The sequence below is a fragment of the Leptonychotes weddellii genome, chromosome 5 (assembly GCF_054177405.1).
Source record: "Leptonychotes weddellii isolate Sample4059 chromosome 5, ASM5417740v2, whole genome shotgun sequence".
NCBI classification, from domain to species: Eukaryota; Metazoa; Chordata; class Mammalia; order Carnivora; family Phocidae; genus Leptonychotes; species Leptonychotes weddellii.
In genome coordinates this window covers 15,500,782-15,526,778 of record NC_138373.1, presented here as the reverse complement: position 1 = coordinate 15,526,778, position 25,997 = coordinate 15,500,782, and the positions used below count along the sequence as shown (strand labels likewise).

General features: G+C 52.0%; 2 protein-coding genes across 7 annotated transcripts in view; both read right to left on the bottom strand.

Annotated features, from left to right (window-relative positions):
* Window positions 1–344: 344 nt before the first annotated feature.
* On the bottom strand, window positions 345–15,523 carry TAOK2 (TAO kinase 2). Of its 3 annotated transcripts, none has more exons than XM_081819750.1 (18): window positions 15,390–15,523; window positions 15,135–15,206; window positions 14,935–15,036; window positions 14,394–14,439; window positions 14,166–14,262; window positions 13,901–14,014; window positions 13,703–13,794; window positions 10,958–11,051; window positions 10,790–10,871; window positions 9,819–9,986; window positions 9,383–9,661; window positions 9,055–9,216; window positions 7,024–7,389; window positions 6,737–6,940; window positions 6,187–6,426; window positions 2,833–3,045; window positions 1,697–1,879; window positions 345–1,604 (listed from the first exon to the last, which is right to left on the bottom strand). In XM_081819750.1, exons 1-18 carry the CDS (start codon window positions 15,519–15,521, stop codon window positions 1,083–1,085), a joined length of 3,168 nt encoding a protein of 1,055 aa, XP_081675876.1. In that variant the 5' UTR covers window positions 15,522–15,523; the 3' UTR covers window positions 345–1,082. The 3 variants fall into 3 exon arrangements, with proteins under 3 accessions (XP_081675876.1, XP_081675877.1, XP_081675875.1); XM_081819751.1 differs by having other exon boundaries at window positions 9,383–9,643; XM_081819749.1 differs by lacking the exons at window positions 345–1,604; window positions 1,697–1,879; window positions 2,833–3,045 and having other exon boundaries at window positions 4,275–6,426; window positions 9,383–9,643.
* Window positions 15,391–25,997, bottom strand: part of TMEM219 (transmembrane protein 219) — a 16,589-nt gene continuing 5,982 nt past the window's right edge. For 3 of the 4 annotated variants that reach the window (XM_081819756.1, XM_081819757.1, XM_081819754.1), the window contains 3 exons: window positions 23,297–23,526; window positions 21,765–21,934; window positions 20,228–20,326 (listed from right to left, as the gene is read on the bottom strand). In XM_081819756.1, the coding sequence (XP_081675882.1) occupies window positions 21,797–21,934; window positions 23,297–23,526 (368 nt within the window). In that variant the 3' untranslated portion in view covers window positions 20,228–20,326; window positions 21,765–21,796. Of the gene's footprint in view, window positions 15,557–20,227; window positions 20,327–21,764; window positions 21,935–23,296; window positions 23,527–25,997 lie in introns of those variants that run through there. The other variant, XM_081819755.1, reaches the window with a different exon arrangement.

Here is a 25,997-nt window from a genome sequence, read left to right as displayed (position 1 = left end):
TCAGGCCTCTGGCTACAGACTGAGCCAATGACGTCACTTTAGGACTTTGCTGGCATACTCGCTGTTGAGATTGCTGCTAAGATGTAGGCTTGGAGCTGCCAGGAGCCTGTGTGTGAAGTGAACCTTCTGAAAATCTTTGAAGCCCAAAGCAAAGGGAGTAGAGGCCAAAAGACTGATGAATTCCTTTAAAGCTCTGGATCTAGCCATGCCCAAAGTCATTAAAATCACTGAAATTTTTAGTTAACACAGCCCAATAAAATCCCTTTTTAAATACAAGTCACACGATCACCTCCGGCCAAACAGTCCTTAATACACACCTTGGACAGAAAGGGTGAGTCCTGGGGTCTGTTAGAATAACCAACAGTTTATTAAAAGCTTGCTGTGGGGCTCTGTGCCAACCCCATAGCTGGGAGGGGCTCCCATGACTGCCCCCAGGCCTGGGAGCAGCCCCTTCGAAGGTCCTTCCCTTGTTCCCCTGCCCCAGCTCTGATCTCAATTAAAAAAAAAAAAAAAAAAAAAAGATAAAGGACAAGACGGCACAGGACGTCAGACAGCAAAGGTGGGGGGGGGGGATATGGAGAGACCAGGCAACCTGACCCCAAGACCCCACCCTGATCCTTTTTTTTTAGGAAGGCCTTTTCCTTCTGTTCTCCCCACCCCAGACCTGCTCTGCCACACCCCAGGTCTGGGGGGCCTGGCATCCCCAGTCCACAGCCCCATTACACGGGGTAGTATAGTTCTCTGAATATAATATATCTAGACCCACCCTTCCCCTCCCCCAGGGGACCAGATGAATATTTGACACGCACATCTCCCTCCTTTCCCGAGGCTGTGATGGAGAGAGACCCTGGCACCATGGTGGGGAGGCAGGGGCTCCTGGTCAGCCTTGAGGCACCGATGCCCAAGCTGGCCCTGGGCCACTGGCCAGCCCAAGAAGCTCATGAGATGAGGAGGTCTGAGGGGAGCTGGAGCCAACATCCTGTCCCCCACCCTTGGGTGGGCCTCAAGCTTACAGCCCTCCAGGATCAGGCTCCACCCACCCCTGCCCCTGTCCCATTCATCTGCTCATCCACCCCTGCACTTCAGGAATAGAAGTGGGAGGAGCCATTGAGGATGTGGGAAGCGACACTGGTGCTACGGCTCAGAGGCCCAGGCACTGCAGCGGCAGGGGGGCCCACGTTGTCACTGCCACTGCCCCCCGAGGCTGCCCGCCGCAGGGGCTGAGGGCTGTTTCTTAGCAGCAACAGGGCTCCACCACGGGGTGTCCCACTCTGTGTGGGGGGCCCCAGCCAGTTTGGGGGACCTGGAGGAGCCAGCAGAGAGGGCTGACGCCAGGCTGGGGGGGGCATGCCCGGTGGAGGAGGACCATGGCTCCAATGTGCCCCCGATCGGGGAACAGGACGCGAGGGCCAGGCAGGGGCAGGGGGTGGAGCAGGATAGCCCTGGGCAGCAGCCTCGGCTGGGATGCCCCCCAGAGCCATACTGGAGAAGCCCAGCCTCATGCTCTCAGCATCGAAAGCCTCGATCTCACGGGCCTGCCGCTCGAGCAAACTCCGGATTCGCTCAGAGCGCCCTGTCTGCAAGGCCAGCAGCTCCTCTTCCACCTGGGACACCCAGAAGAGAGGTTAGCAAGTCCAGAGGCAGGAAATGGGGAGCCTGCCCTCCCCAGTGCATCCTGGTGTCAGAGTCCCCTTACCCGCTGCTCCAGCAGTGCCCGCCTCAGAGCCACCCTCTGCTCCAGCTCCCGCAGCTCCCGCTCATGCTGACTCTCTGTGCGGATCTTGATCTTGCTCTGGTAGGCATTGAGCAGCTCCAGCTCCTGTTGAAGCTGCTGCCGAAGGGCCTGGAATTCTGCCTCCTGGGTCTCATCAAGCCGCAGCTGGCAAACAGGAAGAACTCATTTTAGGGGCCTCCTCCCCTACCCCCACAATCCTCCCCTGCCCCAGGTAGGCCTGGGCCCTAAGGTTTCAAGCAGCAGCCAGTCTCAACATCTATCAGAATGAAAGGTCGTCATACCCTGTGACACAGCAATTACACTTCCAGGAATTTATCCCCCAGGTATACTTGCACATGTGCTCGGAGGTGTTCACCGAAGCGTTGTAATAGCAAAATACTGGAAACAACCTAAATGTCCACCAATAAGGGATGGGTTAAAGAAATTATGGTACATCCATACCATGGAAAATTCTATGCTGTTTCAAAAATGAGACAGGTGTACTGACATGGAAAGATGTCCAAGAAATATTAGGTGGAAAAAGAAGAGAACAGTATGTACAATCCGATCCCATTTCTGTTTAAAATTGTATGTAATTTTCCAAATATGCATAGGGAAAAAACCTAAAATACAATTATTAACAGTTACCTCTGAGAGGTGGGATTGGATGAGAGAATGGCAATGAATAGGGGCACTTTGATGTTTTACACTATATGTAGTTTTTAACTGGCCCATTCCAGTGTTGTGTGATCTCTGTTAGAGAACAGCAATCTTCAAAATCCTCCAGAAGTCTGAGTAAATCGGCCCAAGGGCCACAATCATTTTAATTTGCTCCCTGTTAACACATTAAACTAACTCAGGCCCAGGAAAAAATTATAGCCACTCTTTCCTTGGTGGTTCTTGGTAGTCAGGCTGGCTTTGTCAAGACCTTAAGAAAATACTTGAGAGAGACAATAAAACCATGGCAGAGAATACTAACAGTGGGAAAGTATCCAAGTTTCCCCCAAGAACAAAAGCCCCGTCTTTGTCCACACTCCCCCATTCCCACTCCCCATAACTAAGCCGGGTGTACAGAGGCCAACCTCCACCATGCTCCCTCCCTGGACCCCAGGCCTCACCGCCTGTGAGCTGAGCATCTCGGAGATGGACTGGTCGTACTGCTCGGCTAGGATTGCCAGCTTGCGGGTCTGTTCTTCTTTGAGCCGCTTAAGGAGGCTCTTGTGCTGAGCTTTGGGTGTGGTCTCCAGCAAGTGTGCCCGCAGGGCCTTGTACTGCCGAGTCTGGATCTTACACGTCTCCTGGAACTGCTTCTTGATCTGCAGCTCCTTAGACTATGCAGTGGATGGACCAAGGGGAGATGGGGGCAAGGGAGAGGAGGAGGAAGAAGAGGAGGAGGAGAAACAACCAGGGGAGAGGGGGAGGAGAGAGGGAGAGAGAGAGAGAGAGAGAGAGGAGACAGAAGCAGAGACAGGGAGAGGGAGAGAAACAGAAAACATGTTAGACAGAGGGGGCGGGGGGAGCTGTATACAGACAGACACGGAGAGATGGGATTGTGTTGAGAGAGATCAGGAAGGTTCTCAATGGGCAAGAGATACAAAGTAAACAAGACAGGTTCCAAGAGCATGTTCAGAGTTGGGTAGAAAACTCACAAGAAACAGCAGGAGAGTTCATGGACAGGGAACTGAAAATCTTTAGGGTACTGAGTGCACACAAGAAGCTCTGACCATGCAAAGAGGGAGAAAATACAACCCAGAGACAGAAGCCAAGTGAGCAAAGAGTGAGAGAACCAAGTCACACAACACACCCATGGAAGAGAGCAACACAGCTAAGGAAAGACAGAAGGAGTCCCAGGTTCAGCACCTCAGGGTGGGAGGGAAAGGAGGAGGATAATCTCCGAGCTGCGAAATGGATAAGGAGTAGCCCCATCTTGGGCCACACCAGGGGAAGGGGCAAGGAGGTGTCCAGAAAGGGCCTGACAAGTTCAATGGGCCAGCAGCTGCTACCCTGACCAGATCTCCACATTCCAGCCCGGCCCCTTATGTACTCAGCTCCCACTCCAAGCCCACAACCAATCCCATTTCCATGCCCTGCCCCCACTCTGCCTGTCACCCCCGCCCCCCCAAAACTCACCACCCCCTACTGTAGAGGGTTTGTAGTCCCATCCCCAAGCCCTCTAGGGTAAAGCCTAATGCCAGGAGAGAAATTCAGCTCCCAGATAGAAGGGAACCACATAGGGAATGGGTTGGGAGAAAAGGCAGGGGATGAGGACAAAAGGACCTGGAACCTAAGGACTCTCTGGAAAGAATCCACCAACAGGGGAACTATGGGACCAAGAAGTTCTGTGGAAGCTCAATAGGGGCTCAGACCTCTGAGCTAGTGGTGGTCATGGTGCAACGAAGCTATGAAGGCAGAGAGGATGAGGCTGAGGAGTGAAAGGAGTTAAGATAACGTAGATGGGGGTGAAGAGGTCATGGAACTGGGGGCCAAGGGTCCAGATTGGGGGCATACCCGGGATGCTAGGCGGCAGGACAAAGCAGACAGAGGCAGCCTGGGCCAAAGGTACAGTTCCGCTCAGATATTTTATTTGTGTTTGTCTTTTTCTTTTTTTTGGTGGGGGAAAGGGGACAGGTTGGAAGGGAGACAGAAAAACAAAATCAAAGAGAGAAAAAAAAAAACATGACTTCCCACCCACCGCCACCCCTGGCCCCAGGCCTGAGTTGATGAGGGTGAGGATGAGCACACACACAGCGGGAGAACAGCAATAATTTAGGGTGGGGGAGGAGTGTCAGGAGAACACAAAGTGTAACTTCTGGACTCCACGGTGGAGGAGGCTGCCTGTCTAGAGGTCCAAAGGACTGGGGTGAGGTGGGAAAGCATACTAAGGAAGGAGGGGTGAAAGGGAGGAGAGGATTGGGACTGGAGAAACCTCACTGAGTAGTGGGAGATAAAGTGCTCGATGCTCTAGATTCGGGCTGAGGAGGAGCCAGAGTTGGTTACCTCCAGGGAGGCAGGGCCCGGGACTGGCGGGTTCGGGATCGCCGCCCAGTTAGAGTCCCAGGCACTGGCTGGCGAGAGGCAGGAGGCCCTAGCCGGCGCTGGCTGCGTGGCAGCAGCCGAGGGATACGGCTGGGCCTTTCACCCCGGAGCAGGCCCCAGCTGGCCAGTGTGTGGATGGCCCAGGGGGGCAAGTGGGAGGCTAAACCCTGGCTGGCCCGTGCCAGGCGCCAGTTCCAGCCCTTGCACAGGGTCCAAAACCTCGCCAACAGGGCTAGTGGGTGTCGGGCAGTGCGGGGATTACCCCGCCGGGGCCCAGGGACAGGCAAACGGCTGCGGAAGCCATCCTTGTTGGTTTTGGGGTAGAGTGCAAACAGGCCCCGGTCCCCCACAGCCCCACAGCCCTGTAGGGCACGAAAGGCCATGGGCGATAGGCGCAGGAGAGCCCGCAACCAGAGTCGAGAGATACCCCGGCGCATCCGGGGGCCCTGCTGCCGCACCCATTTGCCCCCAGCTGCGAGAGCTGCCAGAGGTAGAGCCAGGCCTGGCCAGGCTAGGAGCCAGGCAGCCCCAAGGCCCAGAGGGACACCCATAAGGCCACGGCGCCAACTCAGACCCAGGACGGCCCCCAGTGCGGTGCCCTGGGCCAGGAGTAGGAACAGACTGGGGGGCAGGTGCAGAGCTGTACAAAGAAGTAGGTAGGAGGCCCCCAGGCCCACCAGCCCCACCTCAAGGGCCAGCAGTGAGGCCTGCAGGCCACCCCCACCCTGTGCTGCCAGCAGTGGGAGGAGCAGCAGGAGTAGGAGGGGCAGGAGGCCAGAGGAGGACCCCACTGCGAAGGAGAGGCCGGCCAGGAGACCATGGGACAGAAGTCCAGGGAGCTGGCTAGCAGGGCCGTGCCTCAGATGTGTTGGAGGGGGCTCAGGGGGGATGTCTGGTGAGGGACAGCCATCTCCAGGATCCCTTGGGGTCCTAATTGGAGCTCCCTCTTCCTCTTCCTCCTCCTCCTCGGGGACTGGGGTCAGTGCCGGGCCTGGGATCCAGCCAAGCTCAAATTCCTCATCCAGTAGGCTCCCATCCTCTTTCCCCCATAACCTCCATTCCCCAGCTGTCTCCTGGCCTACAATGCTCCTCTCCTGGGGTGCCAGGGATGGGACTCTAAGTTCTTCTACCTCCTCCTCAGGCAGACCCCAAACTTCCTCCTCAACCAAACTCCTATGTTTTTGTGGACCGGGACTAGGGGTTCCTGATTCTTCCCCCAATATCCTCTGTTCCTCTGGCTCCAAGGTGGCCCCTTCCTTTCCCAGAATCCTTCTCTCTGGAACTGCTTCCTCCTCCTCTCCCAGAATTCTTTGGTTCAGGACTGCCTCCTGGTCAGATGAGCAGGGCTGCTCTTCTCTAGGGGTGCCTGTGCTGGGTGGTCCCAGAGCCCCAGGAATGGGGAGCGGGAGGCCCGGGGGACGCTGGCCTGCACGTACTTTGAGGCTCTTGGGCTGCTGGCGAACCTGGGCCGCGTGCTTCTGCCGCAACTCTTGCTCACGCCGCTTGTTGTACTCCAGCTGGTTGCCCAGCTCCGTCTGGTGCTGCAGGCGGGTGAGCTCCGCCCGTGTGCGCTGGACGGCCTGGAGCTGCCGTAGCTCCAGCTCCCGTGTGGCCTCATGCTGCCGCAGCAGCAACGCACACTCCAAGTCCTTCTGGGTCTGCTTCTTGTTCAAATCCTGAGGCAGAAGGGAGGCAGGGCCCCGAGCCCAGTCAGGAAGCCTTGTTGGTGTCGAGAGAGCCCCAGGACTCCCAGGGAGCTGAGCACGGGGAGCTGAGGGGTGTAAGGGAGCCAGGCTCCTGGCCGGCCTGGGAACAGAAGCCCAGGGAGCTCAGGCCGGGTCTGACAGCACGAGGAAAACAGGGGCGTGGAAGAGAAGCCAAGCAATGACACGAAAGAGGGCAGAGGGGAAAGATGACCCCCAGCAAGGCAGACGGGAGGGGTAGGCGCCTGTGCTGCGGGAGGGAATGCGGGATGGGCTGGCCTACCTCCCGCAGCAGGTCCTGGTCCAGGCTGTGACGAGCCAGCAGCATCTTGCGCTTATACTGGCGACACTGAAGCTCAAAGTACTGGCGCTGCCGCCGCAGCAGCCCCGCCTCCTCCTCTGCCTGGCACTGCTGGAGCTGCTCCTTCTGCCTCAGAAGCCACTCGGCCTTCTCCCGCTTCGGGGTGCTGGGGTTCTCCTGGAGCTCCTGCGCAAGGCCGGGGGGAGCGCAGGGGGGTCAGGGCGCCTCGCCTACCACAGGCCCTGCCCGCGGCTGCAGCCCCATCCCACCTCTTTCAGCTGCTCCTTCCGCAGTTTGTAGGTTCGCTTCTGCGCCTCCAGCAGGGCGGCCAGCTCCTTCTTCTGCTGCCCAAGGATGTGCTGCTGGAACTTCCGCTCCTCGGCCTGGGCAGCTCGAGCCTCCTTCTCACCGATGGCCTGGTGCCGCCGGGACAGCTTTTCTGCCTCAGCCCCAAAGCCAGCCCGCTGGGCCTCAAGCTCCCGCTGCAGCCGCGCACTGTGCTCCTCGCGCTCACCCCGCAGCCGCGACTCCAGGGCCAGCAGCTGCTTCTGGTGCTGTCGTCGCATCCGCTTATAGCCACTCAGCTGCTCCCGCAGCGCCGAGTCCTGCTCATGCTCCTGGATCTGGCGGCTGACCTGGGGCAGGCGAGAGGATAAGTGGGGCTCAGCCCTGCCCCATCTCAGGAACACACGCGATCGTCGTGCTCTATTGGAGAACACACGCTTCAGACTCGGGTTTAACTCTCATTTGGTGCTTTCCTCACACTCGGCCCCTCTGAGCCCGCTGCCTCCACAGGCTGAGGGACACTCAGTCTATTTCACAGACCGGTGAGACCCGCACAGGGCCCAGCGCAAGAGTGGCAACAATTCAAGTTAATTCAAAATCAGACATACCTGGGCTACATTCCCAGCTCGGTCACTTACTAACCACGTGACCTCAAGCAAATTAACGACACTAAGCCTCAGTTCCCTCATCGGCTAAATGGGGCAATGATACCCTTTCATAGGAAGCTGTGGAAATTAAGTCTGATAGAGATGTCATAGTGTCTCATAAAATGCTCTGACCTAACAAGTGTTGGCTTCCTTCCATTTCAGCAAACGCTAAGGACTCCTTACACAGCCCAGGTATGGAGCTGGGAGCTGGGCCATGAGATGTTGGGAGTATCAAGAACACTGGACCTGGATGTCCCTATCTGAGGTTTGGCGTTCAGGTCCCACTGTGAAGTGGGCATGACTCCCAACTAGTCCAGGTGGTCACGTCCCTGGAAGTCACAGAGCTCTCTGCACAGCACCACAAAGCACTAAGCACCACAGGATCTGAAGAGCTGTCCTAGCACAACAGTCAACCACAAGCATTAGCCATAGAATATATTAGACTGACCACTAGCCTCTAAGGGATTTGATGTTGGTGCCTGCAGCCAAGCAAGAATGTAATCTAAAGGTTTATTGAAAGCATGGATGGGGGCGCCTGGGTGGCTCAGTCGTTAAGCGTCTGCCTTCGGCTTAGGTCATGATCCCAGGGTCCTGGGATCGAGCCCCGCATCGGGCTCCCTGCTCAGCGGGAAGCCTGCTTCTCCCTCTTCCTCTCCCTCTGCTTGTGTTCCCTCTCTCGCTGTCTCTCTCTCTGTCAAATAAATAAATAAAATCTTAAAAAAAAAAAAAAAGCATGGAAGAAAAACTGTTTTATGAAAAGTCTATCCAACCTTTCCTGTGAACTGAGAAAAACATCACCATGACTTGATTTTAGGAGGACCAAGGTCCTGCTGAATTTGAAAATTTGAGAACAACCAAAGGTGTTTAGGCAAGTGCCTTGGACAATAGCGTATCTGAGTCACGAATGTCTCATCTCTCAAATGGGCTTGTACCCGCTCCCTCCAGAGGAGCTGGAAGGATGAGATACAGGCATGGGTGTGGGCCTAAGAGCCAATCAATGGTATTAGGCAGACACTGGCCACCATTCCTTGCCCTCCAGGAACATAAAATCCAGCACACCTATCATGCCATTTAAGAGTAACACAGCACCTGGCTGGCCAGGAGCCTGGGAGGACACCCCAGGACATGCTACTTAAGCCTAGCCACGAAAATGGCGTAAGAGTTTTACCAAGCTAGGAATACATTGGGCAATGTAACCAAAACAGTCTGTTAGGAGAAGAGAGTGGGGAGGTCGAGGAGACAAGGTGAGAGACAGCAACAGAAAGTGAGGGTGGAATCTGGACTTAATTCAGTGCCACAGGAGCAAAAAATCCTCTCTGGACTTAAGAGTTTGGGGCATCCAGGCTGAGGGAGAATGGCCACACTTACCAGGGAGGCAGTACGAATGGTGGCAAAGTGGTCCCGGTTGCGGCAGTAGGCCCGGCGGCGGGCAGAAGAGGTGGTAGAGGTGGGAGCTGGGGCTGCCGGCTGCTGGAGAGGGCCAGGGGTCATCTCTGGCTGGTAGGGGTCATCATACAGGTTGTCAGAACCCTAGAGGAAGGGAAGGTAACAGGGATGCCCAAGGTTCAGAGGTCACTGGGCCCAAAGGGAGTTCCCTGGAGACCCAGTGAGACTTAGAGGAGGAGCAATCACCCTTGGGGGGAGAGCTGGGGCTCGGCCTTGTCACCGTCAGGCTTGCTGAGGGTGGGCTGCATACCGGCAGTCGGTGGATGATGGAACTATGGGAGGTGACTGTGTGCTCCCCCTCCTGCATCATGGCCATCTCTCGGGCTTCGGGCCCTTCCTCTTCCTCCTCTTCCTCTTCTTCTTCCTCCTCCTCCTCCTCATTGTCTGAAGCATCTGCTAGGCTGTTGACCGAACTGCTCTGGCTGGAGGCGCTGATGGACATGCTGGGCACTGAGTGGCTACTCTCTAGACTGGTCAGCGTCCCAGTCCGGTGCATGTAGGGCTCGGCCTCCTGTGGACAGGGCGCAGGCTTTTGGGCAGGGAAGGGGAAGGACAAGGGGTGTGTATATGGAGGCAGCACAGGAAGACGGAGGGTAGGAAGAGGGAGAGGGAAAGTGAGCCAAGCAGCTGCTAGGAGGCAAGCACAACACGGTGGTATAAAAGGGTGGCATGGTAAGCAGGGTCACCTCCTCTTCCTCTGGGGCCTCAGCACCAGGGCCATTGGGTGCCTCTTGGAACAGGATCTTCTTCATCTTTCGGTACTGCAGGTTGTCCAGCTCCCGCACAGCATCCTTAGTCCTCTGGATGAGATCCATGATGACTGTGGGTGGCCGCTCCCGGAGCACAAAGCGGTGCTGAGGGGAGAGAATGCTGAGGCCTGCTGCCAAGCACCCTGCCCCGCAATATCCCCTGGGCTTTGGCATTCCCTCTGCCCTGGGACACTTCCCTGGGGCCCATGCCCACCATGAACTGATGCTAGCCTTGTCCTACCCCTTGCTCCCGCATGAATTTTCACCACCCAATCACTACTCCCGGGATAGGCTCCTGTTCCTCCAGGCATGGCTGACAGATAACAACAGTCAGGAGATCTGGATTGTAGTCCAGGTCCTCTATCAAAGTACTGTGTGCCCCTGGACACATCATCAGGCCTCTGTGGACCCCATAAGGTATCCCATGATTATAAAACAAGTAGGTCAAACTAGACTGTCTACATCAGTTCCCAACCAGGGCTCCTTAGGCCCCCATGGATCTGTGAAGGGAATGGGGGCCCCTCTACTTTTGATAACTCAAAACACACCTAAGGGAAATCAGACATTTACCCATGACAAGGCTACACAGGCTTTTGGCTTGAATTACATCAGATCAGTGTGGTAACCCTGGTTATCGCACGCAGACCAAAAGCTCTGGCTGGCAATTATATACATCTTTGATTAATAAAAGATGGGAAAACAAATTATTACTTAATAAATAAAGGCAGTCTCATAGACAAAATCTTACAAAATACAGAGTCCACTGGGCACTGGGAATGGGGACGGAAATTCATAAATGAAACTCTTAGTGGAGGAAGAATTGGGAAACACTAATGTCCCTGAGGGGTTTCTCAGGTGATTCTAACAGGCAACAGTTCTAGGAGAATGCTAGGCCAGTGAGCCCTCACCTTCAGAAGAACCTCTGAGGTTGGTCTGTCTTGAGGGATTTTCTGAAGACAGGAGTCAACAAAATTCCGGAAGTACTCAGACCTACAAGTCATGGGAGGATAAGGGAGGGGTGGGAAGGGCATAAGCCAGGCAGCCTTACCCCTGGGCCCAGGAATCCCAGTCCTCACCAGTGTCCTGACTGGAGCACAGGGGACTCGTTCTGTGCAATGTGGTATAAGGCACTCATCGCATTCATGTTAAACAGCGGTGGTTTCCGTTCGGCTACAGAGAAAGGGTCAACAGGGAGAAGGTGAGAGGTGGCAGGTAGGCAGAGGAGGCTGGAATGGAAATCAAAAGATTTGGGTCCACACCCCAGCTCCCTGACTTCCTTGCTGAATGACCCTGACCAATTCTCATAATCTCAATTAATTCCCTCTGTAAAATGTAACACATACCCTCTCCCCTGCACATGGTGGAGCAGGATCAAAGAAAACAACATGTGCATAAGCACCGAAGGAAGCAGAAGGAAACACAGTTATCAGCCCAACTAACATTTATTAGGTTCCAAATAAGAGCAAAAAACTTGGTGAGTGTTATGGGGAAGTTAAGGAAAAACAAGAGACAGGCCCTGTCCTCAAGGAACTTCCAGTCTAACAGGGAAGGAGACAGAAAAATGGCTGGGAAGCTGGGTGTGCATGCTGGGCCCTCAATCTGGTACACAGGCAGGGGATTAAAGGCAGGTCTTTTGGAAAAAGGGATATTGGAGCTAGGCCTCAGATTAGAAGTTATAAGCCAGGAGCTCCTTGTGGCCCAGACAAATGTTTTGTGTCGTTTATGTTTTTTGGCCTAAACAGTGATTTTTAAATTAAATTCCAACCTAACAATTTTTTTTTTTTTTAAAGATTTTATTTATTTATTTGACAGAGAGGGACACAGTGAGAGAGGGAACACAAGCAGGGGGAGTGGGAGAGGGAGAAGCAGGCTTCCCGCTGAGCAGGGAGCCAAATGTGGGGCTCGATCCCAGGATCCTGGGATCATGACCTGAGCCGAAGGCAGACGCTTAACGACTGAGCCACCCAGGCGCCCCAACCTAACAATTTTTTTTAAAAAAATTTATTTATTTATTTTGACAGAAAGAGAGACAGTGAGAGCAGGAACACAAGCAGGGGGAGTGGGAGAGGGAGAAGCAGGCTTCTGGCTGACTGGGGAGCCCGATGCGGGGCTCGATCCCAGGACCTGGGGATCATGACCTGACCCGAAGGCAGACGCTTAACAACTGAGCCACCCAGGAGTGCCTCCAACCTAACAATTTAATAACCATCATCATCATCATCATCTAAATTTTTACTTTCTCCTAAAAAATTAGATCTGGTGAAAAGGAGCTGACATTCCTGCATAATGATGGGTTAGAGCTAAGAAAGAGCAATCTCCAGTTTGCCAGGGCCTTCTCCACATTGCTTCTCTGATACAGACTATCAGCTGCCATTTATAATCAGAACTGATTGTTTCTTCAATAGTAGAGAAATATTTCTCTCCACTCATGTCTCTACCAAAAACTAGAAATAAAAAGGACAGCTCTCCATTCTTCTTATACCTGGCCTGTTTCACATATTTGCATCACCTGTCCGGCTGTGTCCTCAAATGACAAATGCAGACATGTGGAGACGGATGTGTGGATGGATGGATGTCCAAATCTCGGACTGTGGGCAGAAGACAATACAAACCAAGGCAAGAAAGTGGAAAAGTTCATGGCACACTCAGGGCGTGGAGCTCTTGAAGGGGAGAGCCAACCTTCAGGAAGTGGAATCTTTAGCTTGGTGGAAGGAAGGGTGGGGATGGCGTCACTCTTGAAGGCAATGGGGAGCATTAACGGCTTTGCGGAGGGGAGCGAAGCAACAGCACCCAGCTAGGGAGGATCTCTCTGACATGAGAGAGACTGGAGGGAAGAAGAGACTATTGGTAGGAAAGATCACTGCAGGAAGTCATTGATAAGAGAAGCTAAGGGCATCTCTTTCTTGGGCAACTAGCTGTGCCTGGCACCTTGTTGAAGGCTTTACAAACGTGACCTCACAAACTGTTGTTTCAGTAGCGTAAGCTGGCAGAGATGAGAACCTTGACAGGGCTTCAAGGCCTGATGAACTCACTTGAGCCTAACTCTCACTGCTTTTTACATGGCATTACCTGCAATATTCCAAACAACTGAAGCTAGTCTCAGCAACTCATGCCTGCTCTTACCTATCTGGAATGCTCTTCCCTACAGTCTTCACACAGCTACTATTTGTCTTATGGCTCTGCTTAGACAGAACCTATCTAAGCCTCAGCCCCTGAACTAGGTCAAGTCCCTTGTTTTATGGTTGTACTGTTCCTGTAACTTCTCCTTTCAGCTTCTATCACACTGAGAGAAAACATGCCTGTTTCCCCAGCTAGAATATAAGTTCCATGAAGGCAAGAACCTCATTCACTGCTATACTCCCAGAACCTGCTAGGATAGCATGGCACACAGTGGGCATTCAAAAAAGATGTGGGTGCCTGTGTGGCTCAGTAGGTTAAGCATCTGCCTTTGGCTCAGGTCATGATCCCAGGATCCTGGGATCGAGCCCCGCATCGGGCTCTCTGCTCAGGGTGGAGTCTGCTTCTCCCTCTCCCTGCCGCTCCCCCTTTGCTTGTGCTCTCTGTCAGATAAATTAAATCAAATCTTAAAAAAAAAAAAAAAGATGTAGAACTAGAGTAGTGGACAGGAAGGGAAGAATGCTCTGAAATCTTCAGGTCTAAGAGCTGGCAGGATTTGACAGCTGCCTGAATAGGGGATCAAGGGTAGAGTCAAAATGGACAGGAGCTTGAAAACCTGAGGATGAGATGGTATGGGGATGGTAAGAGAAAGAGAAAGGAGTGGAAAGAAAAAAGGACGAAGGAACAGAGGATGTCGTCCTTACCCAGCTCAATGCAGGTTATCCCCAAGGACCAGACATCCACCTTGCCATCGTACTGCCCCTCATCCATTGCCAGGATCACCTCCGGAGCCATCCTGGGAGAAAGGTCAGGAGAAAGAGGCTGATCACTCACCCAGACTCTGCCAACTCCTGCTCCCAACATCCTGGGGACTCTCTCCACTCACCACTACCCCCACTCACCAGTATGGGGTGCCCACAAAGGAGTTGGCGGGTGCCATGATAGATGCAGAGCCAAAGTCCCCCAGCTTCACCAAGCCTGGCTCTGATAGCAAGATGTTTCCAGCCTTCACATCCCTGCCAGAGACAGAGCACAGGGATAAGGCATGCATCTCAGGAAGGCTGGGCAGGGGCTTTAGCACCAAGTTTCCAAGAGGGCTGTAGACCAGCTGAATGAGAAGTGGTGTAGAGTGCACCCCCTCCCAGCCATTGTCAGTGCAGCTTGTACCTATGGATCATGTTGTGGGAGTGCAGATAAGCCAGGCCCTGAAGGGCCCCGTGGGTCACAGCTGCAATCTCCACCTCCTGAAGGGGCTTCTTGTGCACTGGGGAGTGAGGGAAAAACATCGAACTGAAGGGAGCCCAAGGGTGGGGCTGGAACAAGCTCCCCTGATCCCTTCCCCTACAGCTTCTTTGCCCTTCTCCCTTCTCCCACTTGTCGGCCAGAGCCACTTACCTTCTAGAAGGTCAGAAGCTGAGCCCAGGCAATACTCCATCACCAGCTAAGAAAGGATAAAGGGTCAGAGATAAGCATATCTGGCCACCCCTGCCCCATCTCCCTTGGACAGCGATCCAGAGAGTTTCTCTGCCTATCCTCCACTCAGGCATTGCCCCCGGGGGGTAAAGATAGAGAGGAAAGACAACTGAGAAAACGACATGGTCATGGGAGAGTCCCTTAGAGCCAGGGCCTCCTCTAGAAACAGCCCAAGATATCACCACTCCCATCTGAATCCCTTCAAAGCCCCATTCTATCTCCATTTCCTCCAGTCTACGTGCCCCTTTCCAACTACTAACAGTTTATGCCAATCTTCAAACCAGCCTCTCCTTCTGGACAGACATTGCTGTTCATGGGTTTGTCTGAGGACTAAAGAAGTTGGGGGACACTTCCTCCTTTCCGAGGTCCCTATAATGGCACCTGGAACAGGGCCCACCTAAGAGACTAGACCAGGACAAGGATGGGGGGCAAAGATCAGGCCAGAGTCAGGGGGCTAGCTCACCCAAGCCGTGTGCTCCCTCAGGTAACAGCCCCGGTACTGAATGGTATTGGGGTGCCGGAGCTTCTGCAGGAACCGCACCTCCTTGATGATATCCTGCCACTTCTGAGAGGAGGTCAAGGGAGGAGAGGCTTACTCATCCTACACATCGAGACTTGGGTCCCCTGCCCTGCCCCCCACCAGTCTTGTCAAACTTGACCCACCTCATTTGACTGCTTCCCACTGTAGGACATCTTCTTGATGGCCACCACCTCACTATTCCGGACATCTCGGGCCTAGAAGACCAGACCAGAAGGTAGTGAAGGCCCCTGGTAAGAACTGGGCAGCGGGAAGACTTGCTGGCCCAACAGGAGAGGGCAGGAAAGGCTGGTGTGGTACAGTAGCGTAGAGGGCTGTGGACCCACAGCAAGAAGAATGCAGTGCCCATCCCTACCCCATTCTCCTAAGTCCCAACTCACAAAGTACACGGCTCCAAAGCTGCCATGGCCAATTTCCCGGAGATCAGAGAAGAGCTTTTCAGGGTCATCCTTGAAGAACAGCTCAGCCACATCGGGGTCCTTCAGGCTCCCGGCCCGGCCCCCAGCTGGCATGATGGCCCCTGGGGGCCCTGAGAGTGGGGCCTGACCTGGAGAGTGAAGAGCAGACCCTTAGAGCAAAGATGGGACACTCAGAGAGAGGAAGGGGGCTCTCAAGTTTCTGTCTTCTCCTCCCCTAGTTCCCTGATGAGGGGGAGGCACCGCAGAGGAAGGGCAAGGGGGAGATTAGGAACAACATCAAAGCTCCAAAAAAATGAAGTTGCCCTGGCAACCAGAGCACGGGGGCCGGGTCCCTGGAGTCCCTAAAACTGTTAGGAAGACTGAGAGCTAAGCATCCTCACCACCCCCAGCCCTCAATAAATCCATTTTGCTACAACCCTTACTTCTCCCCTCAAGAATAAAAGATCCCGCCTCCCAGCCAGAACCCCAGATTCCCAAGTGTCCTGTCCCACAAGTCCCATACCCCAAATATTTCCAGGCACCTTCCTGTTCCCCTTGGCGTTGAGGCCCCCTCCTCCCTCAACCTCTCACACCCTGGAAGAGAGCAGGAAACAGCCAGGCCGGAGGCAGTGGAAATCCGGCCATTGTTAGAAGTGGGTACTGGCCCAGAAGGGCCAGAGGACTTGCTCTCAAAAAGGGCTAGGGACACTGTGGTAGGGAGGAGATGCAGAACGGGAAGGACAGGGATAGAAACGGCATCTGGCTTTTGGGGCCTCTCTATGACTTGGGCCGCCTTACTTGTCTAGTCCAACTGCATATGCATCATGCACAGGTACAGGACATTTGTAGTGTACAAATAACATTTATTGAGCATGTAAAGTAAGCACCTTACATGCATCTCTCTCGTTCAATCCTTACCACAACTTTATGAGGATTTACTATTACCCTTATCTTGCAGATGAGGAAACAAGCTCAGAAAAGGTTAAGTCTTGCTGAAAGCTGGTCCCCTATGCTAGGCATGAAATAAGCAGGGCAAGATAGTGATCACCATTTCACAGATGAGGTGACTGAGGCATAGAAAGGAAGGAGGATTTCTCCAAGGTCAGAGAACAGGATCTTCTCTCCAGTCAGGCCAATGTGCTTATTACTGTCTTAGCAACTCACCTCAAGCTCATCCCTCTCCTGCGGGAAGCCTCCCTTGACCACTCTAGCCTTTGGGGGGAGCTCCTAGAGCACCCAGCCCAAAACCCAGAGCAAGCTCCTGCAGTACAAGGAAGCCAAGGACCCCGCCCCTTTCCCCCAGGGAATTCCAGGCCAGGCTCCTGGCTAAGCACTTGTTGGAATTCAGGCACAAAAGAGCCTTCAGCAGAGTTGGACTCCCAGGGCAGACAGAGTTCTAGCTCCTTTAAAGCACCTAACAATTTAGCATGTGATTATATTCTGTCGTGCATTGTTTCCTGTTGTGTTGTTAATTTTGTCTCCTTAGCCCAACTGGAAGCTGGAGGGCAAGAAGTAAGCCTGACTCTCGCGTGGGCCCCCAGGGTGCAGAGGGCTCAGAACAGCCTGGGAGATTGATTGACTGCCTTCAGCCAAGCCCTCCAGCAGCTCCCAAGCTGCTCAAAACAGGCCCCTTTCTCCATTCTCCTGCCAGCAACCCTGCCAAGCACCCCTCACCCCCACCACACACCCCTCACCCCCACCACACACCCACACACAAAGGCAGGTGCTCACAACTTGCCAAAGCAATCTTCTTGACCTCTTTACCAGCACCCAGCCCAGAATGCCAACCCAGGACCCCAAGCCACACATAAGGGATGCCAAAAAACATCACGCAGGGCCTCTTCCTCAAATAATGAATATTTGAGCAATTACCAAGGTCTGTGCTAAATCACAGCCACTTTCTAAAATGGACAATGTTATCACCATTCTGCAGATGAGGAAACCCAAGTCTGTCCCTAAGCTACACTACCAGTACATCTCATCAGCAACACACCACAGGGTTTTGAGTAAGTTTCTTATACTTGGTCTTCTCTTTGGTAAAATGGATTACAGCATAGGGCTGTTGAGAGATTTTTAATGAGATCTCAAACCTAGGAACACTAGGCAGACACTTAGCATATGGATTTTTCCTTCCCTGCCTCCAGGGTCACCACAAGGATTTAATACTTTGGAGATCATCCTACCCCAGCAGCTTGGCTTTAACTGTGAAGAGACACCACTATGGCTATCATTTGTCAAAAGAGAGAGCCCTCTCAGGAACCCAGGCCAAAGAATGGAATCAGGGTAAAGATGAAGGTCACAGTAGAGAGAAAAATCCACGAGACAGAAGACAGGAGCCAGAGCCTCCCATCAGGAAAAGCTTCTGAGTATAGCCCTCCTAAAAAGGAAGCTCTTCTCCCCCTCATTCTTAAATCTCACCCCAACTCATTCTCCTCTGGATTCCTGGCCAAGAAGAGATGCCAAGAAACAGGTATGGAGCAGGGGCAAAACTTGATCAAGAACTTAGGTTCAGATCCTGATTCTGCCACTGTGTGACCTTGGGCAACCTCTCTGGGCCTCAATATTCTCAACTGTAAAATGGGAAGACAGCAACAAAAGAGGCCGCCACAGGGTGAATGGAGGGGGAGGTGTCACATGAGAGAACAGATGTAAAGCACTTTGTAAATGACAGATCGCTTGACAAACGTATGAGATTACACCATCTGCAAGAGGTTGGATGGTAATGATATAGCTGGGAGAAAATATTGCCAGGCATTCCCTAACACAAATGCACACACACACTTCCTTGAAAGGACAAGAAATCCAACCAGACCATGCCTAAAAAACAGATAAGTGGACCCACCATGGAGATCAAAGGCAAGGGAATCAACACCCAAAGCAATCCAGAGAAAGGGGTATAATCACGGAGAACAGGTAACTGTGAGGGGCAAAGTGAACATGGGAGAAGACCAGAAGAGTGCAAACCCATCTGATTAGCTCAAGCACCCTAGGGCGTGACCCCCATGACATCAAAGACCCTGTCACCTGATGTTCCCCCATCAGACAGACATAATGAAGCAAGAGGAACAAGGTGGCAGCAAAAGGCACGGCTAGCCAGAGGCTGACCACTGGCCCACTGGGCTTCATCCTGAGGAGAGGGCCTACCCAGGCCCAGTTCCTCAAAAAGGAGCACCCTTTCTTCTCAATGCTAGATACAGGGACCCGCGCCCCTGCACCCCGTGTCTCACCTGGTAGGGGTCACTATGGTGCCCCAGCGCTTCCGCCTCCTCCTGGGGTCCTCCAGCGGCTCTGCCAAGCAGGGAGAGGGGCAAGGAGACCTTTCCCCTTGCCACCTCTTCCTCGGCTTTCGCCCTTCCTGAGGGGCGGGCCCGGGAAGCCTCCCCTGGAGGGGAGGGGGTGACAACCTGATCTGACCTCGCGGTCCAGTCCTCCTCCTCCTCGAGGGCGACAGTTGCTGAATCCCGGATTTCTGGTTGTGGGGTCTGAACCCCAGATATTTGAACGAAGGGAGGCTGAATTTGATATCTGAACGCGCGGGGAATGAACCCCGGATACTGGTGCACGCAGGGGCCTGAACCCCAGATTTTTGAAATCCTATGAAACAGAGCCCCAGGTTTAGAGAGGTTGGGACCCGAGTCCTGGATATGTTGGGTCTGAGGGGCTGATACCCGGATATTTGAGAAGCGAGGGGTCAAGCCCGGAAATTCGCGACCGAAGGGCCTGAGCCCCAGGTCTTCGGCCACCGACAGGGGGCCCACCCCGAGGACGTCCGGCCGCACGGCCCCTCTCACGCCGGGGTCCGAGGGTGACAGCCCTCACTCCCGCCCCGGCCTCCTCCCTTCTCCCTTCTCTCTCCTGGGGGTAGCTGACAGATTGTAGCTAAGGACGGTCCCCGCGCCTTCTCTCCCTCTCCTCTTCTCAGTCTCAGCCTCTCTCCGCACCACGGCCCCGGTCTCGTCCCGGTCTCCCTCTCCCTCTTCCTCCCAATTCCAAGATGGAGACCGGGCGGGAGCGCGCAGGCGCGGTAGGGACGCCGGGCCAAAGGGGGCGGAACCTCAAATGAAATAGCCCCGCCCCTCTATCCTCACTGCTGGGGCCAGGGAGATGGGCAGCCACCGAGTCAGAGTGCGCGCGCGCTCCGCCACGCGGACCCTCGATGGGAGGAGGCGGGGAGAAGGGCTAGGCTTGGAGGGGGAGGAGCTCAGCACGCAGTCCGACAACTGGCCGTGGAGAGGGCTGCAGCGCATGCGCTCGCCCCGCCTTAGCGCTGAGCCCGAGCTTGTTGCTAGGGGAAGCTTTGAGGGGGCGCGAGTGGAAGGAAAGAAGCCGGGATCTGCGCCTGCGTATAAGGTAGCGGTTGGGAGGGGCAAGGGAAGGAGACTTGCTGGGCGCAGAAAAGGCGGGAAAATGGATTGCTCTGGTTAGTAACTACACAGCCAGGGCGTGGGCTCCCAAGTTCGAGGAATCTTTGCTGGGAAAACTCAATCTGTCAAATCCCTTCAGGAAGCAAGCCGTTCACAATTGCATGACCTGCACAAGGTCACACAGCATTTATGTCAAAGCATCCCCATGGTTCTCTCAACTAGTTGGAACTATCGATTTTCTTTCATAGAAAAAAACAAGACATAAGGTGGCAGAGCTGCGATCAAAACCAGGTGTTTTCCAAAGGCAAGTCACAATAGAGGATAGAGCTGCAGTAATCCACACCCTATGCCAGCCTGTATCCCAAACTGAAGAGTCAACAAGGAAAAGTCCCCCAAACCTGTCTACCCTGAAATTCCCACCTCAACCCAATCCCCAATAAACATCCTGGGCAACACTGGGCAAAAAAGCCTTTTATTTTCCCCCACATTCCAGCTCTCCATTTTTTGTAACATTTCTTCCAACTTAGAACAAAGTCTGGAGAAGTTGATTCACACCTGGAGAAAAAGAAGATTAAAAACAAGGGCAGAGGGTGCCTGGGTGGCTCAGTTGGTTAAGCGACTGCCTTTGGCTCAGGTCATGATCCTGGAGTCATGGGATCGAGTCCCGCATCAGGCTCCCTGCTCAGCAGGCAGTCTGCTTCTCCCTCTGACCCTCCCCCCTCTCATGTGCCCTCTCTTTCTCTCATTCTCTCAAATAAATAAAATCTTTAAAAAAAAAAAAAAAACCACAAGGGCAGAGGGGCGCTTGGGTGCCTCAGTCTGTTAAATGTCTGCCTTCAGCTCAGGTCATGATCCTGGAGTGCGGGGATCGAGCCCCACGTTGTCAGGCTCCCTGCTCAGCGGGGAGTCTGCTTCTCCCTCTGCCTCTGCTCCTCCCCCTGCTCATGCTCTCTCACTCACTCTCTCAAATAAAAAAAATTAAAAAACAAAAAAACAGGGCAGATCAGAGGACTGTTGGGGGAAGCTCTGGGATGGCTGCAAAGAATGAGGAAGGAGCAGAGGAAGTGGGTACAAGCACTCATCCCAACTGGGTGGGTGGCTTCAGGACCCCAGGATCTGCTAGGAGCCAGAAAGCCTTCATTTCCCAGTCCACTCAGATCTAAGAAAAGCTAGGAGGGTCCCACCATCTCCTATCCCAAGTAGGTGGAGCCTAGCCCTGAGCAAAATAAGCAAAGTTGATCTTGAGCATCCAGTTCCTCTGGCCAGAGCCCTTCCCTGGGCTTGGTCTGTTTCCACTTCTGCCATGGCTATCTCCTAGGGTACAGCAGCTAGTCACTGAAGCTGAGAACAGTTTAAGAGCTGGGTGCACAACAGATAACTCTCAAATTATATGACCTCCACCTCACAGAGTGAGACTTTTTTACAGAAATATCTTTTTCCTTAATGAGCGGACACATGGACTCGTTAGCCAATATGTTCCCCGCCCACTGCCACCTTTGTGAGGTGTGTTCCTCCAAAGATCCTGTTAGCAAAATCAACTTTTTCTAAATGCAATGAAGGCTGATGGAAAAGAGAAAGTGTATGTAAAATGCTTGGGCATATACTATGTGCCTAGTAAATGCGCATCATCAATCCTTTTGTGCTGTTCAAGGTGAGTTTTACAAAATTTGCATCATAAAACTGGGTATCAGAATTTCAGGACAAAAGCAAGGCAAACATAATTCATATCCAGGATGCATCATCAAATGTGAACCCTGTTAACTCACCACTGTTGCCAAAAAGCTTGGATGTGAACTACAGCTATGGATGAATCTTAAAATCAGAATGTTAACCGCAAGAAGTCAGTCACACAAGAATATGTACAATTCCATCTACATAAAGTGTAAAAATACGTAAAACCAAACCATATTGTTTAGGAATGACTCTATCTCAGTTATAATTGCCATCTCCACCCCACCCCCTACTCCCACAGGACTGGGGCGAAGAACCTTACCTGAGAACAAGATGGGAACTAGGCCAGTGCCCTCAGAGCCGGGTTCTAGACCAGTGGGACTCCCGGCGTGGGTGGAAGCACACAGCAGTGAGACAGCAGAGAAGGCCACAGAAGAGAAGCAGGAAGGAGCCCAAAACAAGCAGTCTGGAGCCACACAGAGCCAGCTCCTCCTAAGGATGGCCAAAGGGAGGGAAGGAGGAATGAATGAGAGGGAAGGAGGGTGGAGAATCTTCCTCTGGGAAGACATCTTATCCCCGGGGCCAAGAGCTATAGAGAGAAGCCCCCATGAGGGGAGAGGGCTCTCTACATCCAGTGAGCAACCAAAGGGAAAATGTAATTTCTATACAAGCTAATTGTCTCAATGGTCTATGAACTGCTTTCTTGCCCAACCATTGAAGTGAACCCCCATAATGTCTCCATTAGATAGGAAATTCACTACTGCCCACATTTTAAATGTGCTCAAGCAGGGCCCGATCTGGAAACCGTATTTTCTCTGATTCTAAGCTCCCAGGTGATGCTCCTTGCCAGGTCTTTGCAAATGTGAGAGAAAAGCACATAGCAGCCTCCTAACTCTAACCTCTAACTGGTCTGTCTCCTCTACTCAGTCTCTCTCACCCAGCACCAATGGCCCCCATGGCCTGCAGTATCAAGTCGCAGTGTTTTAGCCTCAAGTCGCGGTGCCTCACAATCAGGCCCCTGCCTCTCCCCCTCAGTCATTCCTAAGCCCCTCCTCATGAAGCGCCCTCGAAGGCTGAACACTTCAATCTCCAGGCCTGTGCTCGTGCTGGTCCTTTTGCCTGGAATGTGTTTCCCCTTTCCTGAACCCCCTCTATCGCATTCTCAGCCCACATCTTCCTCCTCTTCAAGGGTCACCCTGAAAGGGCAGACAAAGCCTGGGACTGCAGTCAGAAGGCATAGGTTGAAATCCTGGGTCTGCCACTTATCCAGTTGTGTGGCCTTGGGCAATTCACTCCCTCTCTCTAAGCCTGTTTCCTCATCTGTAAAATGGGATAATAACAGCTACCTCAAAAGGCTATTTTAAGGTCAGATGAGATAATGAACCTGAAAGCACTTTGTACATTATAAACTACTGTACACAGTTCTCTTTCTTAAACGCCACCTTCTCTGCGAAGCACTCTCCATAAGTGTTCAAGTTAGGGTTAATTGCTCCTTACTCCATGTTTGAATAACACTTTGTTCACATCTCTATGATAGCGATTAGCCCATTCTGCCTCTTCTTACAGCTTCTACATTCCTTTAAGGTGGAGATCATATTTTATTCTGTGTAAAGACAATCATTAATAGTAATAGCTGTCACTCACCCAATCTCTATTATGTAGCAGGCGTTGTACTGGGCACCTGACATTCATTCTCATTCATCTTTATTTGTTGGCATCAGGAGATAGTATCATGTTTTCCATTTTACAGATGAGGAAGCTGAGGCTCAGAGAAGCTCAGATGCTTGCTCAAGGTCACACAGCCTCTGAGGCAGAATTATAGACTATGAAACCCCAACAACCTGAGGCTCTTACCGAGGTGAGCAACTTGGTGAGCACAAGGCCTTCGTGGCTCCAGACCCTGATACACTCCTCAGCCATCTCAGGACTCAAGGTGGCATTTCCTGCTCCCTCCTCTGAGCAGGAGAGGGGTGGCTGGCTGGAGGGCAGGATTCCTGGAGCAGCACTAAAATACAGGCAGGTTCCTGGGGTCCTTTCTGTGGTCACCCTGGCAGTAATGAGGACGGGCTCTCTTGCAGAAGGTCCTATGAGAGGCAAAGGACAGGCAGTGGAAGAAGATGGAGGGTGGGGTGGAAGCCATTCATCTTCAGATTTCCATTCATTTCTAAGGCTTCCTTCAGTAACAGCTGTTTTGGCATTGAGTCTATTCAATAAAGTTCTCTATATACTATCCCTGTGCCATTGAGAAATGACAATAACTATGTACCAATTTAAACAAAAAATTAAGTTTGCTTGCAATCAATAAAACAATCATGCCAATACTCACAAAGTTGCAGTGAAACTGGGGCAGATACACATTGCCAATGTCAGTCTGTATAAACGAGCCTGTCCTTTTTAAGAAAGCAGTCCCTACTAGGTACCAAAATCCATGAATAGGTTCACACCCCATTCCAAATTAGCGGGGAAATTTAGTCAATGGCCTTGGGACAATTTCCATTCGGGGAAAAAAAAAGTTAGACTCATCTCACACTACAAAATAAAGTCCAGATGTGTTAGAGATCTATACAAACACATTAAACCAAACAAAACCCAAAGAAAATACAGAAGAATATTTTCTAAGTTTAAAGTGGGGGAAGGCCTTCCTAAAAAAGACACAAGACCTATAAGCCTGAGTAAAGGGTGAGAGCAATAAACTTAACCTTGTAACAGTTGAAGGCTTCTCTATGATGAAAGATAAAAAAAAAAAGCAGTAACAGAATGGATGAAAATATCTATCCATTTTTTGTAAAGATTTATTTACTGGGGGGAAGGGCAGCAGGAGAGACTCTTTAAGCCGACTCCCCTCTGAGCGAGGAACCCATGGGACTTGATCTCATAACCCATGAGATCCTGACCTGAGCCAAAACCAAGAGTTGGATGCTTAACAGACTGAGCCACCCAGGTGCCCCAAAATGCCTATATTTAATTGGCAAAAAGGTTAACAATCCAGAATATATAAGGATCTTCTAAAAATCAAAAAGATAAAACAAGCAACTTAAAAGACAAATGAGGGCGCCTGGGTGGCTCAGTTGGTTAAGCGACTGCCTTTGGCTCAGGTCACGATCCTGGAGTCCCAGGATCGAGTCCCACATCGGGCTCCCTGCTCAGCGGGGAGTCTGCTTCTCCCTCTGACCCTCCTCCCTCTCGTGCTCTCTGTCTCTCATTCTCTCTCTCGCAAATAAATAAAATCTTTAAAAAAAAAAAAAAAAAAGACAAATGAGCAAAGTATATGAACAGGAAATTCATGGAGGCATGAAAACGGCCAAATAAACCTAACAAGAAGATGTTCAACCTCACTAACAATCAGAAGAAAGTAAATGAAAACAATCAGGCAATTTCTTTGGTCATTAAATTGGTAAAAATTAAAAAGACTGATAATAACAAGAGCTGCTGAAGATGTGGGGAAATGGGCACTCTCAATGAGTGACACCTTTTAGAAGACAATGTAGCTGTACCTGTTACAATTTTAAATGGGTACAGATTATGACTGAAAGATGCCCATCAAACTGTGGACACTGCAGGGGAGGTGGGACGGATTGTTACATGTGCTTTGTATGCTTCTTTGTGATACGAATCCACAACAAAACACATTTGTCTATTAAAAAAAGGTCCATACCCTTTGACTCAGTAATACCACTTACAGAAACTCATCGTAAGGAAAGGATTCAAAAGAAAGATGCCGGGCCACCTGGGTGGCTCAGTCTTTAAGCGTCTGCCTTCGGCTCAGGTCATGATCCCAGGGTCCTGGGATCGAGTCCCACATCAGGCTCCCTGCTCAGCAGGAAGCCTGCTTCTCCCTCTCCCACTCCCCCTGCTTGTGTTCCTGCTCTCGCTATCTCTCTCTCTGTCAAATAAATAAATAAAATCTTTAAAAAAAAAAAAAAAGATGCCAAGTATACCAAGATGTTTATTGTGACTTCACCAAAAAAAAAAAAAAAGGAAGCAATAGAGATGTTTAACACTAGGAAAAGCATTACAAATGATGGCCCAAGCACTTAATGGATCACCTTACATCCATTAAAATAATAACATTCAGGCCAGGCAGAAAAAAAAAAATGATGTCATAAGCGAAAAAAGAGAAATACAAACCAGGATGTATACATATATGTATATATATATATATATATATATACATATATCATAATGACAACTAAGAAATGCACATGCAAAACTGTCTAAGAGAACCACCCCCCGTTTCTCTATGTTCCCCAGATTGAATCAGTCACCATGTCCTGTCAATCCACTGCCAATATCTCTCTCAGATCAGTCCCCTTCTTCAACGGCATTGTCTTAGCTAGGGTGTCCTCATCATCGTTCTTTTTTTTTTTTTTTAAAGATTTTATTTATTTATTTGAGACAGAGAGAATGAGAGAGACAGAGAGCACATGAGAGGGGGGAGGGTCAGAGGGAGAAGCAGGCTCCCTGCCGAGCAGGGAGCCCGATGCGGGACTCGATCCAGGGACTCCAGGATCATGACCTGAGCCAAAGGCAGTCGCTTAACCAACTGAGCCACCCA